Here is a 19054-nt window from a genome sequence, read left to right on the forward strand (position 1 = left end):
CTTCAGCTAGCACCCCTTGAAATCTTAAGACAGCTGTCTCTGTTCTAGTGTCATAATCCCTATTATAAGACTGTAATAAAGATTAAAAATAAATTTAAAATGCATAGACACAATCCTAGCATTCAGCAGGTGCTCAACCTGAGATATTCTGATCTTGCCAAACTCCAAATATGATGTCTATGCTTATAATTGGCAGGAGGAGCCCCATGCTCTTTAGGCGCATCACCAAATCACCTAGTATTTTGACTTCAGCAAGTACAACTCAGAAGAAATCCTTTTTTTTTTTTTTATTTTAAGAAACAAGGCTCTGTTGCCCAGGCTAGAGTGCAGTGGCACAATCAGGACTCACTGCAACCTTGAATTCATGGGCTCCAGTGATCCTCTTGCCTCAGACTCTCAAGTAGCTGGGACTCCAGGTATGCACCTCCATGCCTGGCTAATTTACAAATTTTTTGTAAAGATGAGATCTTGCTATGTTTCCAAGGCTGGTCTCAAACTCCTGAACTCAAGTGATCCTCCTGCTTTGGCCTCCCAAAGTGCCGAGATTCAAGGTGTGAGCCACTGCACCCGGCCTGAAGAAATCCTTGCACGTAACCCCCCAGTGGTTATGCTTGTAAGAAACTAGTCAGTGAACTGAGACAATTATGCTGAAAGTCAGGAAACCTATTAAAAGAGGGGACAGTCATTTAACATCTCTGGGTCTGAATTCCTAAAGTTCTACAATTGGATCAAGTTAAAACACCAAAAGGCTATATACTTGACCTATATTATCTCACCAACGGATAAAAATTGAGTTCTGGCCGGGTGCGGTGGCCCATGCCTGTAATCCCAGCACTTTGGGAGGCCGAGGTGGGTGGATCACGAGGTCAGGAGATCGAGACCATCTTGGCTAACACAGTGAAACCCCGTCTCTACTAAAAATACAAAAAATTAGCAGGGCATGGTGGCTCGCACCTGTAGTCCCAGCTACTTGGGAGGCTGAGGCAGGAGAATCACTTGAACCCGGGAGGCAGAGCTTGCAGTGAGCCAAGATCACACCACTGCACTCCAGCCTGGGCGACAGAGCAAGACTGTCAAAAAAAAAAAAAAAAATTGAGTTCTACTATTATGTGGCTTTTAGTAACTGACCATAAAAAGACCCATATGAAACCTGTCACACAGAATTTTAGAAATGAGAATTCTGTCCATTCTATTCTGTGATTTCCATAATGAAGACCCACTTAAGAATTGTTTTTATGAAATTATTGAGAGGTTTTGCCTCCTGTCTCCTTTCTGATATTGAGAGGTAAGTAGTTGATCACTTTATCCTGTTTGCTTTGGCTTTAAAGATGGTCAGGGATAAATTCAGTAGAGCCATGATAACCATGCTGGCCAAATAAATCTGTGCAGATTTTTCCCATACAACTTTCTTGCTTTATTTCTCCTGGTTTGAATTTTTTAGACTATGGTTTTATTTTATATATATATATATATATATATATATATATATATATATATATATATATATGCTTGGAGCTGCATCAAGGGTCAGTGAGAGTTACTTCACAGGAGGAAACCAAGGGGAGCAGAGGGAAGTAGGATGCCCGGCTTGGTATGGCTACAATGGCTAGGTGATAGAGTACTTTGGATGAATGGCTCTTGAGACGAATGGCTCTTGGTTCAGGGAACAGCACAGTGGGGGCATGGCTAAAGCAGTATACTCAGAAATCTGCTCTGAGGAACCAGAGCAAACTGTACAGAGGAAAGGGGAGAATGGAGGCCAGCGATTGGCTGTGAGGTGCTGCCATAACCCAGGTAGGAGAGACCCACAGGCTAGCAGCTGCTTTGACAACACAGGACACACTGATGAGAATCTCTGTCTCCTAACTTGATTCAATACAAATTAAGATATTTCACTTACACAGGTATGCTTGTTTCTTAAAACAATTATTTGAAAAATAAGAGGTTTTTAACCTACTCTATTTGACTTCTGAGTCCCTCAGATCTCTGCTGTGTCTTTTAAGTTTACAAGTATAAACTTGAGGTACTGCCTCAGGAATATAAGAATTGTTTTTTTTCCTTATATATAAACTTTATATGCAAAATCTATACTTTATAAGTATGAAACTATACATGAGGTAATATTAGGAAGTAAACTGCTAGACTGTAGTATAAGATTAATTACAAGTATTGACAAGGCTCATGAAAATTAAAAAATTAAGTATTCCTATTTATTCCCTTTCTATGCAATGAATTGCATTATCTACCGTATAAGGTTGTTACGAGACTTAAATAAGAAGTGCCTTGCCCTCCTCCTGAGCCACAGCTGGGAAGTGAACCAATCAATCAACCTGGGCAGACAGCAAAAGGGCACTGAGAGATGACTTGCTCTCCATTCCTCAGTTTCCTGCTTCTAAGGGCCTAGGATTTACCCTTGTTTCCTGCTTTCTTTGGTCTTGTCTGATAAACCTTTGCTTGGAGTATATGCAATTCCCTTTCTTGCTTTAGCAGGATTAGATAACAGTGAAAATAACTTGATTCCTATTTTCAAATAGGACTTTGCTAAGAAGTATCACTAGCTTTGGTGTACTCTGTATGTCCAGCAATTTGGTAATACTATTACTTTTCCCAGCAATAAAACAATATAATGATGAGTTTCCATTTCATGGTATTTGTCTAATAATAATCAATAATCAATATTACTATATAAAACTGCATATTTAGAATCTCATTATTATTTGTACTTGGAACATTTGTATCTGAATCTTGTGTTAATGATACCATCACACTCCTAAAGTTTGTAACTCACACAAGTGTATAATCTGACTACAGTTTATAAACCAATAAGAAAGATGAATATTCTTATATTTTAACAACAGAAAAGTTAGGAACTCTAAATTTAGAAATGGTATAGTAAGAGATATTGTTTCACTTTATTTATAATAGTAAGAAACTGGAAACAAATGTCTAACAATAGGAAATTGGTTTAAAAAAATCATAGAACCATAATTTATTTTAAGCCCTAAAATGAAATTGTGAACAACCATTAAAAATATGTTGTGAAACTATTTAATGTCATAAAGAGGACTAACCCTGTTTTTATGGTCCATCTACCAATGTCTTCTGAGCAGTTCTCTCTCCTCAAACCTCCTCTACCTCTTCACCCACCCTCACTCAGCCTAACCTTGCTTCCTATTTTATTAAGGAAATCCAATCAATCAGAAGAGGTTTCTACAATTTACTATCACATTTACCCACCAGCCATCATCTCTGACATATATGCTCCTCTCCTATTCCAATGGCTGGAATGTCTCAGTGAAGACCAAGCCCTTCACTTGTACATTAGATCCCAGCTCTCTGTCCCATCCATTATGGAAGCTGCACATCACCCCAATCACACAAGAGGCACTCTGAATGAGGAATCTTGTAAACTACTCCAAATCACCAGTCTTGAACAGTCTTGAACAGGCATGGGCGTTAAGTACTCTTTATCTGTACATTGCTACCTACAGAAGAAAACAGAGAACAAAAACACATCAGCTCATGAAAATTACCAGCAGAGTCGCCCTTACTCCCGGTTCTCATCTCCCAAAACAACAACAACAAAAAACATATAGCTGAAGAAAACAATTAAGCAAAAATCCAAACTGAATTAAACACCCCTCTTTGGGAAAATTAAAGAACATTCTGAATTGAAATTCAAAAACTAAGATTAGAACTGAAGCAAAAAAAAAAATACAAATAATGAGACAAGAGTTGACTAACCTCAGAAATGGCAAACAAGAAAAAAATTATATTACAAATGAAGACTATATTACAAGAAAGAATAAATTTGAATGGAAACATGATAAACATTATTGGACAAAAGCAGAAACAGAACAAAAAAATGAGATGAAAAAAGAAAAATGTAATAGAAAACATATTATAGAGAAAGAAACACAGTAACAATAAAATGACAGAAACTAAACCAAACATTTGGTAATTTCAATAAATGTGAATGGTCTTAATCCAATTATCAAAAGAAAAAGATTTTTGGTTGAGCCCACAGAGCAAAACCCAACTACATATGTTCTATACAAGAAACAAACCTAAAAATTATTCAGAAAAGCTAAAAATAGACCGGGCACGGTGGCTCACACCTGTAATCCCAGCACTTTGGGAGACCAAGGCGGGTGGATCACTTGAGCTCAGGAGTTCGAGACCAGCCTGGCCAACATGGTGAAACCCCATCTCTACTAAAAATACAAAAAAATTAGCCAGACATGGTGGCACATGCCTGTAATCCCAGCTATTCAGGAGGCTGAGACATGAGAATCGCTTGAACCCAGAAGGCAGAGGTTGCAGTGAGCAAAGATCATGCCACTTCACTCAAGGCTGGGTGACTCCATCTCAAAAAAAAAAAAAAAAAGAAAAGCTAAAAATAAAGTGATGGGCAAATGAATATTAAAAGCAAATGGAAACATTTTCAAGTTGCGGTATAAAATCTGAAACCACATCAATGAACTTTTTATACTGTTACATTAAAATCCATTGGTCTTTGTAGGTTGGATGGGTGCTTTATGCATGTATAATTTTGTCATATTGTGCACTGTTTATTTAGAAAACATCAGTTTACTAATCTATGCAGATCTTCCACGTTTCATTATATAGTAGAGTGTTTTTAAAATGTCACATTCTTTAATATCACCAATGAATCTTGCCAAAACAGTCTTTAGGTACAGGAAAGCTTTCAAGCTCACAGGGACAGATCAAATGTTCTAAAATTGTAATTTTTGCTTAAAAGCTTGAATTTTATCATTGACGACAAATATTTTCAGTTGTCCTCCTCAAAGTGACAGGGTCACTCTGTTCATTTCTGAAAAAGTTCCTGTCAAACATCTATATCTGAAAAAAATGTTGCCCCTTGGTTTTGTTTCTTTGTTTGGGTTTGTGTTGGTATGTGTGTCTGGTTCCTTGTGTTTTTTTTGTTTTTGTTTTTGTTTTTGTAGAGATAGGGTCTTATTGTGTTACCCAGGCTGGACCTGAATTCAAACTCCTGCTTCCACCTCCACAGCAGCTGGCATTACAGGCTCATACCAGCACACCCAACTCTCAGTTGTTCTTTCAAGTAAAAATAGCAGTCATGAAAAACAACTCATTCAGCTTGCAACTCAGATAACACAGCACATGTACTTTTCTTAGGAATACAGTTGCAGAAGTACTTTATCTTCCCATTCTGCTAGGCATAATATTGAAAAGACTGTATGTGAGGTTTAATAACATTAATAATTGTTACTGCTTCATCAAGGACATTCTTAAATGAACCTCACCCCAAAGGCAGATGTTTTCAGAAGGGAATTCTACTCAAGGTTTAGAAACCAGGCAGTCTCAATGGAACATAGACTCTTCTAGTGGAAATGCCTCTACTGTTTGCCCTATTGAGTATGGTACATTCCTATTAAGGTATAGCATATTTTATCATGTTAAAAAAGTATTCCCCCCAATGATCTTCTATGTAGAAAACCTCAACACACAATAATCAGATGTATTTCTACATACTAACAATGAACAGTCTAAAAAGGAAATTAAAACAATTCCATTTACAATGGAATAGAATACAGTTGACTCTTCAACAACACAAGTTTGAACTGTATGAATCCACTTATATATAGATTTCAATAAATACATTGGAAAATTTTTTGGAGATTCACTACAATTTGGAAAAATATATATAGAGAGAGTCTACTTATGTGTTAATCGACTGTTTATGTTCTTAGTAAGGCTTCCCATCAACAGTAGGCTATTAGTAGTTATGATTTTGAGGAGTGAAAAGTTATATGCAGATTTTTGACTGCACAAGGGGTCAGTAACCCTAACTCCTTTGTTGTTCAAGGGCCAAATCTACTCAGGAATTAATTTAATCAAGGAGATGAGACTTGTATAATAAAAACTATAAAACACTGCTGAAAGAAATCAAAGGCACATAAACAAATGAAAAGACATCCCATGTTAATGGACTGGAAGACAATATTGTTAAGATATTACTACCCAAAGCAATCTACATATTCAATGCAATCTCTATCAAATTCAAATTGACGGTTTTTTCCAGAAATAGAAAAATCCGTCTTAAAATTCATATGAGATCTGAAGGAATAAATAGCCAAAAAAAAAAAAAAATCTTGAAAAAGAACAAATTTGGGGGACTCACAGTTCCTGAGTTCAATACAAAGTGATAGTAATCAAAACGGTATGCTAACAGCATAAAAGATAGACATATAGAGCAATGGAACAGAGTGGAGAGGCTAGAAATAAACCCTCACGTCTGTGGTAAATAATTGTTGACAAAAGTACCAAGACCATTCAATGAAGGAAGGACAGTCTTTTAACAAATGGTGCTAGGAAAACTGGATCTCCTCATGCAAAACAATGAAGTTGGACCATTATCTTAGACAACATACACAAATTAACACAAAATGGATCAAAGACATAAATGTAAATGCTAAACCTATAAAGCTCATAGAGGAAAACAGGCAAAGTCTTCACAACACTATTTACAACATTATTTACCTAGAAGTCATTCAGGACCAGGTTAACTTCCATGCAATTGTAGAGTTTTGAGCGATTTTCTTAGTATTGATTTCTACTTTTCTTGCACAGTGGTCTGAGAGTGTGAGTGGGGTGATTTTTTTTTTAAATTTGCTGAGGATTATTTTATGCCTGGTTGTATGGTCAATTTTAGAGTATGTGTCATGTGCAGATGAGCAGAATGTACATTCTGATGTTTTTGGGTGGAGAGTTCTGTAGATGTCTACTAGGTCTATTTGGTCAAGTATAGAGTTCAGGTCCCAAACATCTTTGTTACTTTTCTACCTCAATGATCTAATACTGTGAGTGGAGTGTTTAATGTCTCCCACCATTATTGTGTGGTTATTTAAGTCACTTCATAGGTCTTTAAAAATCTTTGGTGGTTTAAAGTCTGTTTTGCCTGAAATTAGAATAGCCAACTCCTGTCTTTTTATGTTTTTCATTTGCTTAGTAGATTTTTCTCCATTCCTTTACTTTGAGCCTAAAGGCGTCATTGCATGTGAGATGATCCTCCTGAAGACAGCATACCATTGGGTTTTGTTTCTATATCAACTTTCCAGTCTGTGCCTTTTAACTGGAGTGTGTAGCCTATTTACATTCAAGGTTAGTATTGATACATGAAGATTTGATCCTGTCATAACACTGTTAGCTGGTTATTATGCAGACATGTTTGTGTGGCTGCATTATAGTGTCACTGGCCTATGTACTTTTAAGTGTGTTTTTGCAGTGGCCAGTAATGGTCTTTACTTCCCATATTTAGCACTGCCTTCAGGACCTCTTGTAAGGCAGGTCTGGTGGTAACAAATTCCCTTAGCCTTTGCTTGTCTGAAAAGGATTTAATTTTCCTTTGCTTATAAAGCTTAGTTTTGCTGGATATAAAATTCTTGGTTGAAAATTCTTTAAGAATGCTGAATATAGGCCTCTAATCTCTTCTGGCTTATAGGGTTGCTGCTGATAGGTCTGCTGTTAGCCTAAAGACCCCTTTGTAGGGCCGGGCACGGTGGCTCACACCTGTGATCCCAGCACTTCAGGAGGCCAAGGCCGGTGGATCACCTGAGCTCGGGAGTTCAAGACCAGCCTGACCAACATGGAGAAACCCCGTCTCCATTAAAAATACAAAATTAGCCAGGCATGGTGGTGCATACCTGTAATCCCAGCTACTCGGAATGCCGAGGCAGGAGAATCACTGGAACCTGGGAGGCGGAGGTTGTGGTGAGCTGAGATCGTGCCATTGCACTTCAGCCTTGAGCAAAAAGAGCAAAACTCCATCTCAAAAACAAACAAAAAAGATTCCTTTGTAGGTGACCTGCCCGTTCTCTCCAGCTGCCCTTAACTGTTTTTTCTTTCATTTTGATCTTGGAGAATCTGATGACTATGTGTCATGAGGATGATCTTCTTGTGTAATTTTGCAGAGGTTCTCTGTATTTCCTGAACTTGAATGTTGGCCTCTCTAGCAAGGTTGGGGAAATTTTCATGGACAATATCCTGAAATATGTTTTCCAAGTTGCTTGGTTTCTCTTCCTCTCTTTCAGGGACGGAAATGAGTCATAGATTTGCTCTCTTTACATAATTTCATATTTCTCAGAGGTTTTGTTCAGTCTTTGATATGGTTTGAATCTGTGTCCCTGCTCAAATCTCATGTTGAATAGTAATCCCCAATGTTGAAGGTGGGGAGGTGACTGGATCATGGGGGCAGATTTCTCATGAATGGTTTAGCACCATCCCCCTTGGTACTGTCCTAGCGATAGTGAGTGAGTGCTCACAAGATATGGTTGTTTAAAAGTGTGTAGCTCCTCCTCACTCTCTCTCTCTTGCTGGCCATGCGACATGCTGGCTCCTCATTCACCTTCTGCCATGTCTGTAAGTTTCCTGAGGCCTCCTCAGAAGCAGATGCCTCCATGCTTCCTGTACAGCCTGCAGAACCATGAGCTAATTAAACCCCTTTTCTTTATAAATTACTCAGTCTAAGGTATTTCTTTATAGCAATGCATGAACGAACTAATACAGTCTTCTTTATTGTTTTTACCTTATTTTTGTCTGACTGAGGTATTTTGGAGAGTCAGTCTTCCAGCTCTGAGATTCCTTCTTCAACTTGGTTGATTCTGCTGATAAAACTTGAGACTGCACTGTGAAATTCTTCTAGTGTGTTTTTCAGCTCTATCAGGTCAGTTTGGTTCTTTCTTGTAACGGTCATTTGGTCTATCACCTCCTGTACTGTTTTATTGTAATCCTTAGATTTCTTGGATTGGGTTGACTGTCTCCTGTATGTCATTGATCTTTGTTCCTATCCATATTCTGAATTCTATTTGTGACATTTCAGCCATTTCAACCTGGTTAATAACCATTGCTAGGGAACTGGTACAGTCATTTGGAGGTAAGAAGGCACTCTGGCTTTTTGAGTTGCCAGAGTTCTTATGTTGGTTCTTTCTCATTTATATCGGCTGATGTTCTTCAGTCTTTGAAGTTGCTGTCCTTTGGGTGGATTTTTTGCTTTTTTCTTCTTGATAACCTTGGGGGTTTGATTACAGTATAAGGTGGGTTCAGTTGACTGGCTTAGATTCTAGCCTGCTCCTGGGTCTTGGAGGAGCCCTCTCTGATTACTGTCTCTGTGCCTGTGTTTCTTTTGTTGAGTGTTCTTGTCCATGGGGCTCTCCCTCAGACAGGAACCTCAGTTGACAGGCTGCATCCCTGCTAGGTCAGCCCTAATCTGTTGTCTGTGTATTTCCTGGGTAAACATGGGGTGGCACCTGCCTGCAGAGTTCAGGTAGAAGTGGGACCACTGGGTTGGAAGCTCTGGCAGGTGTGGCCTGGCCTGTCTGGCTACAAAAGGTGGGGGGTGGGTGGAGTTGCCTGCCCTGCTGTCTGGGTGTTTCCACAGTAAAAGGAGGCTGTGCCCTTAAAAGAGAAGAAATTCTGACGTGCTACAATATGGATGAATCTTGAGGACATTATGCTAAATGAAATAAGTCTGTCAAGAAGGACAAATACGATATGATTTCACTTATATGAGATACCTAAATTCGTCAAAATCACAAGGGACAGAAAATAGGATGGTGGTGACAGAAATGTCTGTCAAAAAGGACAAATACTGTATGATTTCACTTATATGAGATATCTAAAGTAGTCAAAATCACAAGAGAGAAAACAGGATGGTAGTTGTCAAGGCCTTGAAGACAAGAGGAAATGGGGAGTTTTTGTTTAATGGATACAGGGTTTTAGTTTTGAGATTAAAAAACATGAGCTCTGGTGATAATACGTGGTGGTAATGGTTTCAAAACTATATGAATGAACTTAACATTACTTAACTGTACATTTACAAATGGTTAAGATGGTAAATATGTGTATTTTATCACAATAAAAAACTTTCAAAGTATCCATCTATTCCTATTTTCTTTAGTGTTGTTTAAAATAAGAAATGAGTGTTGACTGCATGTTCTCACTCATAGGTGAGAACTGAACAATGAGAACACTTAGACACAGGGTGGGGAACATCACACACTGGGGCCTGTCGTGGGGTAGGGGGAGTGGGGAGGGATAGCATTAGGAGATATACCTAATGTAAAGGATGAGTTAACAGGTGCAGCACACCAACATGGCACATGTATACATATGTAACAAACCTGCACGTTGTGCACATGTACCCTAGAACTTAAAGTATAATAAAAAAAAGAAAAAAAAGTAAAGAATATTTAAAGAAGGAATAATATGAACAATCGCACGTCAATATATTAATTTAGATGTAATTGACAAATTCCTAGAAACACACAATCCTCAAGAATAGAAAATAACTAAAGCCATTAAAAAAAAGAAATGAGTGTTGAATTTAGCAGAAAGCTTTTTTAGCATCTACAAAAATAATCATGATATGAAGGACTGCTGTTTTTCCATGATAATTCTTGTATAACCTCTTGACTTTTTAAACTATCTGCATATATTACTTTTATAAGAATATTTAATTTAAAAAACTTTGAGGATAACAGTAAAATAGTACATTAGGAGAAATGTATAGGTTTAGATGTGCTAAGAAAGAAGAAATGCTAACAATCAATCTTTGGGCAAAATAAGCCCAAACGATGTAAAAGGACTGATATAATCTAGAAGATAAATTGATGAAATAGAAAATTAGTATAAAATAGAATTAAAGAAAGCAAAGTTGGTTCTTTCTAGAGAATAATGTAACTACGAAACTGCAGATTAATTGATGAAGAAAAACAGAAGGCACAAATAATCAATATAAGGAATAAAGGCCAGGCGCGGCAGCTCACGCCCTGTAATCCCAGCACTTTGGGAGGCCAAGGAAGGTGGATCATTTGCAGTCAGGAGTTTGAGACCAGGCTGGCCAACATGGTGAAACCCCGTCTCTACTAAAAATACAAAAATTAGCCAGGGTAGTAGGTGCCTGTGATCCCAGCTACCCGGGAGGCTGAGGCAGGTGAATCACTTGAGCCTGGGAGGCAGAGGTTGTGGTGAGCTGAGATAACGTCACTGCACTCCACCTTAGGTGACAGAGTGAGACCCTGTCTCAAAGGCATTAATATTTCGGCATAATATTAATGATATTTGAAAACTTCACATTTATATTTAAAAATTTAGTTTATATCAGGAATGTAAGGGTGGCTTAGTATTTTTAAATGCATAGACATAATCTGTTGATTTGGCAGAATAAAAAGAAAAACTCTGGTCATGTCAAAAAGAATTCCAAAAAAGTCAACATCTCTTCATGATTATAAAACAAAGAAACAAAAAGTCCAACAACTCTTATCAAGCTACAATTTGAAGAGAATTTCATTAACTTGACAGAGTTTCTACCAGAAAATTGCAGGACACATTGTATTCAGTGGGGGAAAATATTAATAGCAGTCTCTTTAAAACCCAGGACAAAAATATGCTATCATTTCTTTTATTTCAAATTACATTGCCTCAAAGACTTGAACATAAATGTTCACTGAAGCTTTATTTATAATACTCTAATGTCCATCAACAGATGAATAAACAAGTATATCTATACAAAAGAATACAATTCAGCAATATAGAGAAGTGTGCTGCTAATATACATAAAAACAGGAAGCTTGAAAACACCATACTGAGCAAAAGACACAAGAGTGTAGACTATATAATTCTGCTTATATGAAATTCTATAACAGGCAAAACTAATCGATAATTACTGAAAGAATACCAGTGGATGCCTGAGGTCTGAGAGAAGGAGAAGAATGAATTGTAGTAAAGTGTCACAGGGAACATTCTGGGGTGATGGAATGTCCTATTTATTGATTGTGGTGGTAGCCACATGGTTATACATGTGTCAAAACTCATTGAACTGTATACTCTCCATACATTTAGATCTTCAGTGTCTCTAAATTTTGTAATTTTCAGTGTACAAGTGTACACCTTTTTAATTTATTCCTATTTTATTCTGTTTGATGCTACTGAGTAAAATTGTTGTTTAAACTTCATTTTGAGATTGTTCACTGGTAGTATGTAGAAACAGAATTTATTTTTGTGTATTGATCTTGTTTCCCGAGACTTTGCTGAATTTGTTTATTAACTCTAGTAGGTTTTATTTTGTATGTGTGCATTTAAAATGGGTGCAATTTATTGACTGTTCTGTATACCTCAAAATAGTTAATTGTTAAAAAAAAAAACTAACAAAAATATGCAACCCACTGGGGAAAATAATAAAATGTTATCAAAAGACATTTTGAAAGACTATAGACAACAATTAGCCAGATGTGGTAGCACACACCTGCAGTCCCAGCTACTTGGGAGGCTTAGGTAGAAGGATTGCTTGAGCCCATGAGTTCGAGGCTAAAGTGAGCTATGATTGTGCCACTGCACTCCAGCCTAGGCAACAGGGCAAGACCCTATGTCTAAAAAAAGACTACAGTCAACATATTCATAGATTAAAAGCCTCAATATCACAAAGCTGGCCAGGCACAGTGGCTCATGCCTGTAATCCCAACACTTTGGGAGGCTGAGGCCGGCAGATCACTTGAGGTCAGGAGTTCAAGACCAGTCTGGCCAATATGGTGAAACTCAGTCTCTACTAAAAATACAAAAATTAGCTGGGCATGGTGGTAAGTGCTCGTAGTCCCACCTACTCAGGAGGCTGAGGCAGGAGAATCACTTGAACCCAGGAGACGGAAGTTGCAGTGAGCCAAGATCGTGCCACTGCACTCCAGCCTGGACAACAGAGTGAGCACGGTGGCTCACGCCTGTAATCCCAGCACTTTGGGAGGCCAAGGCAAGTGGATCACCTGACGTCAGGAGCTTGAGACCAGCCTGGCCAACACAGTGAAACCCCATCTCTACTAAAAATACAAAAATTAGCCAGGTGTGGTGCGCACACCTGTAATCCCAGCTACTTGGGAAGCTGAGGCAGAAGAATTGCTTGAACCCAAGAGGTAGAGGTTGCAGTCAGTTGAGATTGTGCCACTGCACTCCAGCCTAGGCAACAGAGCAAAACTTCATCTCAAAAAAAAAAAAAATCTTTTTATGATACAGAATTCAAAAGGATTATAAGACAATACTATAAACAAATTTACGCCAACAAAGTAGACAACTTAGATGAAATAGCAAAATTAATGGAAAGATACAAATTACCAAAGCTGATTTTTTTACAAAAAGAAAAATCTGAATAAACTTATAACAAGGACAGAAATTGTATCTGTTATGTAAAACCTAATAAAAAAAAAAAAAGCGGCTGGGCACGGTAGCTCACGCCTGTAATCCCAGCACTTTGGGAGGCCGAGGTGGGCAGATCATGAGGTTAGGAGATTGAGACCATCCTGGCTAACACGGTGAAACCCCGTCTCTACTAAAAATACAAAAAAATTAGCCGGGCGTGGTGGAGGGTGCCTGTAGTCCCAGCTACTCAGGAAGCTGAGGCAGGAGAATGGCATGAACCCGGGAGGTGGAGTTTGCAGTGAGCCAAGATTGTGCCACTGCACTCCAGCCTGGGCAACAGAGCAAGACTCCATCTCAAAAAAAAAAAAAAAAGGCTCAGGCCCAGTGTCTTACTGGTGAATTAAAGGAGAAATAATAACAAATTTTCATGAATTCTTCCAGAAAACAGAGGAAGCTGGAACACCTTTCAACTTATTCTAGGAGGCCAGTATTACCTTGATACGAAAGCCAGAAAAAGACATCAGAAGAAAAGAAAGCTACACATGAATATCCCTCATAAACATGAAAAAGATGTAAAAATCCTTAATAAAATATTAGCCAATGAAATCCAATAATAAAGTATATACAACATGACCAAGTGGGGTTTATCTCAAGAATGTAAAACAAATTATTTTACAACTGATATATCATGTGAATAAAATAAGAGGAAAAATTATATGGTCATCTCAACAGATGCACAGAAATCATTTGATAAAACCCAAGATTCATCCATGATAAAAGTACTCAAAAAACTAGAAACAGGAGAGAACTTCCTTGAACTAGAGTATCTATAAAAACCTACAGCTAAAATCATATGTATTGGTGAAAGACTGAATGCTTCTGCCAAATATCAGGACAAAGGCAACATTATCTGCTCTCACTTCTATTTAACCTTATATAGAAGGTTTCAGCCAGTGAAATCAGGCACAAAAGAAATAAAAAGCATTAGAAAGGTTAGAAAGGAAGAGGCAGCTGGGTGCGGTGGCTCACGCCTGTAATCCCAACACTTTGGGAGGCCAAGGCGGGCGGATCGCCTGAGGTCAGGAGTTCGAGACCAGCCTGGCCAACATGGTGAAACCCCATCTCTACTAAAAACACAAAAATTAGCTGGGCGTGGTAGCAGATGCCTGTAATCCCAGCTACTCGGGAGGCTGAGGCAGGAGAATCGCTTGAACCCGGGAGGCCGTGGTTGCAATGAACCGAGATCGCGCCATTTGCACTCCAGCCTGGGGGAGAAGAGTGAGACTTCGTCTCAAAAAAAAGGAAGAGATAACATAATCCTACATATACAAATTCCTAAGGAATACATGCACACACAAAATAAAACCTACTAAAGCTAATAAATGAATTCAAAGTCTTGGGAAACAAGATCAATAACAAAAATAAATTCTATTTCTACATACTACCAATGAACAATCTAAAAATAAAGTTTAAATTACAATTCCATTCAATAGCATCAAACAGAATATGTATGAATAAATTAACAAAAAAGTGTACACTGTACACTTGTACAATGAAAATTACAAAACTGAGAGAAACTGAAGATCTAAATAAATGGAGAGACATTCCACGCTCACAGATCAGAATTCTATGTGCAATTTTCCACAGATGCAATGCAATCCCTATCAAAATCTCAGCATGGGTTTTTTGCAGAAACTTACAAGCTGATCTTAAAACTTATATGGAAAAGCAAAAGATCCAGAGTAGCCAAAACAATCTTTGAAAAGTAGAACAAAGCCAGACAGCTTACACTTCCTTATTTCGAAACTTAGTACAAAGCTATAGTAATCAAGACACTGTGATAGTGTATAAGGACACACATATACAGGTCAATGGAACACAACTGAGTACAGAAATAAATCCATACATTTATAGTCAGTTGACTTTTGACAAAGGCGTGAAGGCAAGTCAGGGGGAAGGAGCAGTCTTTTTTTAAAATGGTGCTGGTGGCCAGGCACAGTGGCTCACCTTTGTAATCCCAGAATTTGGGAGGCCAAGGTGGGCAGATCACCTGAGGTCAGGAGTTCAAGACCAACCTGGCCAACATGGTGAAAGCCTGTCTCTACTAAAAATACAAAAATTAGGAGGTATGGTGGTACACGCCTATAGTTCCAGCTACTCGGGATGCTGAGGCATGAGAATCACTTGAACCTGGAAGGCAGAGGTTGCAGTGAGCCGAGACTACGCCACTGCACTCTAGTCTGGCAACAGAGTGAGACTCTATCTCAAAAAAAAAAAAAAAAAAAAAAAAAAAGTGCTGGGACAATTGGATATCTACATGTAAAAAAAGTTTTGCCCTTAACTCACACAATTCCTAAAAATTAACTCAAAATGAATCATAGACATAAATACAAGAGCTAAAACTAGAAAATTTTTAGAAGAAAATATAAGAGCAAATCTTGTGATTTTGTGTTAGGCAATAAATTCTTAGATACAACACGGAAAGCATGATCCATAGAAGAGAAAACTGATGAACTGTACGACATCAAAATGAAAACTTTGGTGCTTCAAAAGATACCATTAATAAAATAAGACAAGCCACAGATTGGGATATTTGCAAATCATGTATCTAATAAAGGATCTGTATCCAACATATGTAAAGAACTCCTAAACCTCAATAAGAAAACAATCTAATTTTAAAATGGGCAGAGATCTAAACTGACTAATGGCCAATAAGCACATGAAAAGATGTTCATAGTCATTTGAGAAATGAAAATTACAACTACAGTGAGATACAGCGTCACTCCTACTGGAAAAGCTATAATCAAAATGACTGATAGTAACAAGTATTGCTACGGTAATTAAGATAGTATATACTGGAGAAAAAGACAAATGGAGAAGAACTGACATCCCAGAAACAGATCTTCACTTGATGGAAACTTGACATATACCAAAAGGGGTATTACAGGTTAGTGGGGGAAAGAGCAGTCTTTTTAATTAAATAATGCTTGGGAGATTGGTTATCCATATGGGAAAAAGGGAACAACATCAACAACAACAACAAAAAGAATGGTATGAAGCCTCTATCTGATACCATTTAAAAAAAGTCAATTAGTATTATTTTTTCTTTTCTCCCTAGAGTTACAGTTATACTCTTTTTTTCATTCATTCTAGCAGTTCCTCCCACATGTAAAGTACAAAAGGTGGAGTACAGTTTCCTTCTCCTTGACTTTGGGCTTGGCCATATGACTTACTTTAGCCAATGGGTTATAAGTAAATGTGCTGTAAACAGGGGTTTGCCCTCTTGAGTTTCTGCCAACACCATGAGAAGAACATGCCCTAGCTAGCCCACTGGTCCCAGAAGAGTTAGATAAGTATGCGCAGAACTGTCCCAGCAGATCTGCCATATGAAACAGTGCCAACCCAACCAAGGCCAGATGAGATCAGCCAACTCCCAGCCAATCTATATATGCATAAAAAATAAGCACTTTGTGTTATTCACTACTGAGAACCTTGTAGTTGTTTTTGCTAAGCACCATTACAGTACCAACTGTTAATACAATTCCCAATGGATTAAAATATAAACGTATAAAGCAAAGCTCCAAAACTTAAAAAAAAAGTTAAATTAGTTTACAGCCTCATGATAGGGAATAATTTCTTAAATGAGACACAAAACACAAAACTAGCCATAAACAAAAAGATTCCCAAAATAAGTAATTCTACTCACTGAGATGCCTCAAAAAAAAAAAAAAAAAAAAAAAAGAAAAGACCGTCCACAAAATGGGAGAAGGCCTGCCACACATAACTCACAAAGAATTATATAAGGAATATATAAAAATCTGTATAAAGGACAATCAGACCAATAAAAACATGGGCAAAAGACATTAACAGGCATTTCACCAAAGACAAAACTCAAAAACCAGTAAGCGTAAGAAAAGATGCTGTACTTCATGCAAATTAAGTTACGAGATTCTATTTTTACATCCACTAAATTGGTTAAAATTAAAGTACTGACAATATAAAGTACTGGCAAGTGTAGAATGACAGTTCTTCTACACAGTTTGTAGGAGTATAAACTGGTATAACTACTTGAGAAAAACTGATATTATATTAAATTTTATGATGATATGATTCTACTCCTTGGCACATACTGTGGATAACTTGTGCACATTCATACCAAGATGTATGTATATGGATATTTACAAGAGTTTGTATTTTTAAAAATTGAAAATAACCTAAATATTCATTAATAGTAGATGACTAAATAACTAATATAAAATGAAATGTTATAAAGGAGTAAAAATGAATGACAGCTGCATGCATCTACATGAATGAATAATGTTGAGTGAAAATAGCCATGTCATCAATTAATACAGAGAGTATGATACAGTCTGATAAAATCCAAACATAAGCAAAACTAAATATATTGTTTTGTAAATTATATGTATTTGGTAAATCTACAAAGAAACACAAGAGGAGAATAAAAATATACCTGATAGACAAGCCCACACAAGGAAGCAGGCTGATGTAGATCCATATAGGTATGTAAATATATCAAATATTTTATAATTCTTTTTTAGTGGGGGAGGAAGAAGAAAAATACTTCTATTTGAGAACCCTATTGAGGTTGCATGCCAACTTCTGGAGATGTTCAGACAAGAAAAAAAGAAATGTGGTAAATTCTAATTTTACCTTTTTATGTTTATTTTATTCACATGACTTCTTTTCAGTATCCAAAACCTAATATGAAACAAAAATCATATAATCATTTTTATGCATTCATGTCTAATTCAGGTATACTGTCATACTCATAACTTTCAAATGATTCCAATCAAATTCATCCTAATAATCATCTAATATTATTTACTACTACTACAGGAACTGAAAAACTTATTTTATATATATCACTTTTCCATCTCTATTTCACACAAATAAACAACTAAATATTTGGTACAACTTCTAATTACACATTAACCATTCATATTTTACAACCTAAAAATATCTATAAACAAGCACCTTTGACTTTGTAATATTTGCATATGCTCAAGGGAACATTTTGCCAGAAGATCGTACGGTTGGCTTCAAAAGAATCTTTTAAATTTTCATGTATACTTAGATTGAATTTTTAAGAGACTAGCTCCAACTAACATGAGAAATGAAAGAATACAAATGACTAACTTTTCAATAACCTTTTCTCACAGACTGAAAGAATATCTGAAGAAAACATTTTGAAATTACTACTTATTATTTGATGTAATTCTAAAATGTTTATAAACCCGTAACTTATAACTTTCCTTCCAAGAATCTTTATAACAGGAGTACTATTTTTCTTATTTGATTTGCTTTGTTTAGCTTAGCTTAGCTATTAAAATGGCTAATTATACTGAAGATTTTACATCATTCCAACTTAAATCAGCAATGAATATACATCTTCCTTTCAGCTACAAGGAAACATACAAATGAAAAATATTTAAACTGAATTCTTAAGTTATCAGTCCTAATATATCCCATATGCTAACCTAAGAGGCACTCTCCTTAATTATCTTCAAATTCTCATCCTTAGTTCAAACATATTCCTTAAAAAAGAAAAAACAAAAGATTATTAAAAATTATACTTACTTTAGCCAACAATTCTTGTGTTTCAGGAGTCAGTGGAGCATGAGAAAACTTGCAATATTCTCCCTGATAACATTTTGTTCCTGTATGGTAAAACTTACAAGGATATTCATGTAACCCAAGTGTTAAGGAAGAGAACAATTTTAATCCAATTGAAATAATGTTATTAACTTAACTACTTTATTTTTTCTAAATAAAGACCTTTGTGGCCGGGCGCGGTGGCTCATGCCTGTAATCCTAGCACTTTAGGAGGCAGAGGTGGGCAGATCACTTGAGGCCAGGAGTTCAAGAC

General features: G+C 36.9%; 1 protein-coding gene across 2 annotated transcripts in view; it reads right to left on the bottom strand.

Moving 5' to 3' along the window:
- Positions 1-290: 290 nt before the first annotated feature.
- The window catches only part of ZC3H8 (zinc finger CCCH-type containing 8), a 41612-nt gene continuing 22848 nt past the window's right edge, over positions 291-19054 (bottom strand). The window contains 4 exon segments of one of the 2 annotated variants that reach the window (NM_001132015.1): positions 291-1455; positions 1482-3485; positions 17839-17886; positions 18766-18875. In NM_001132015.1, coding sequence (NP_001125487.1) covers positions 17854-17886; positions 18766-18875 — 143 coding nt within the window. In that variant the 3' untranslated portion in view covers positions 291-1455; positions 1482-3485; positions 17839-17853. 2 annotated transcript variants of the gene reach the window in all.

Source organism: Pongo abelii, chromosome 12, assembly GCF_028885655.2.
Source record: "Pongo abelii isolate AG06213 chromosome 12, NHGRI_mPonAbe1-v2.0_pri, whole genome shotgun sequence".
Lineage (NCBI taxonomy): Eukaryota > Metazoa > Chordata > Mammalia > Primates > Hominidae > Pongo > Pongo abelii.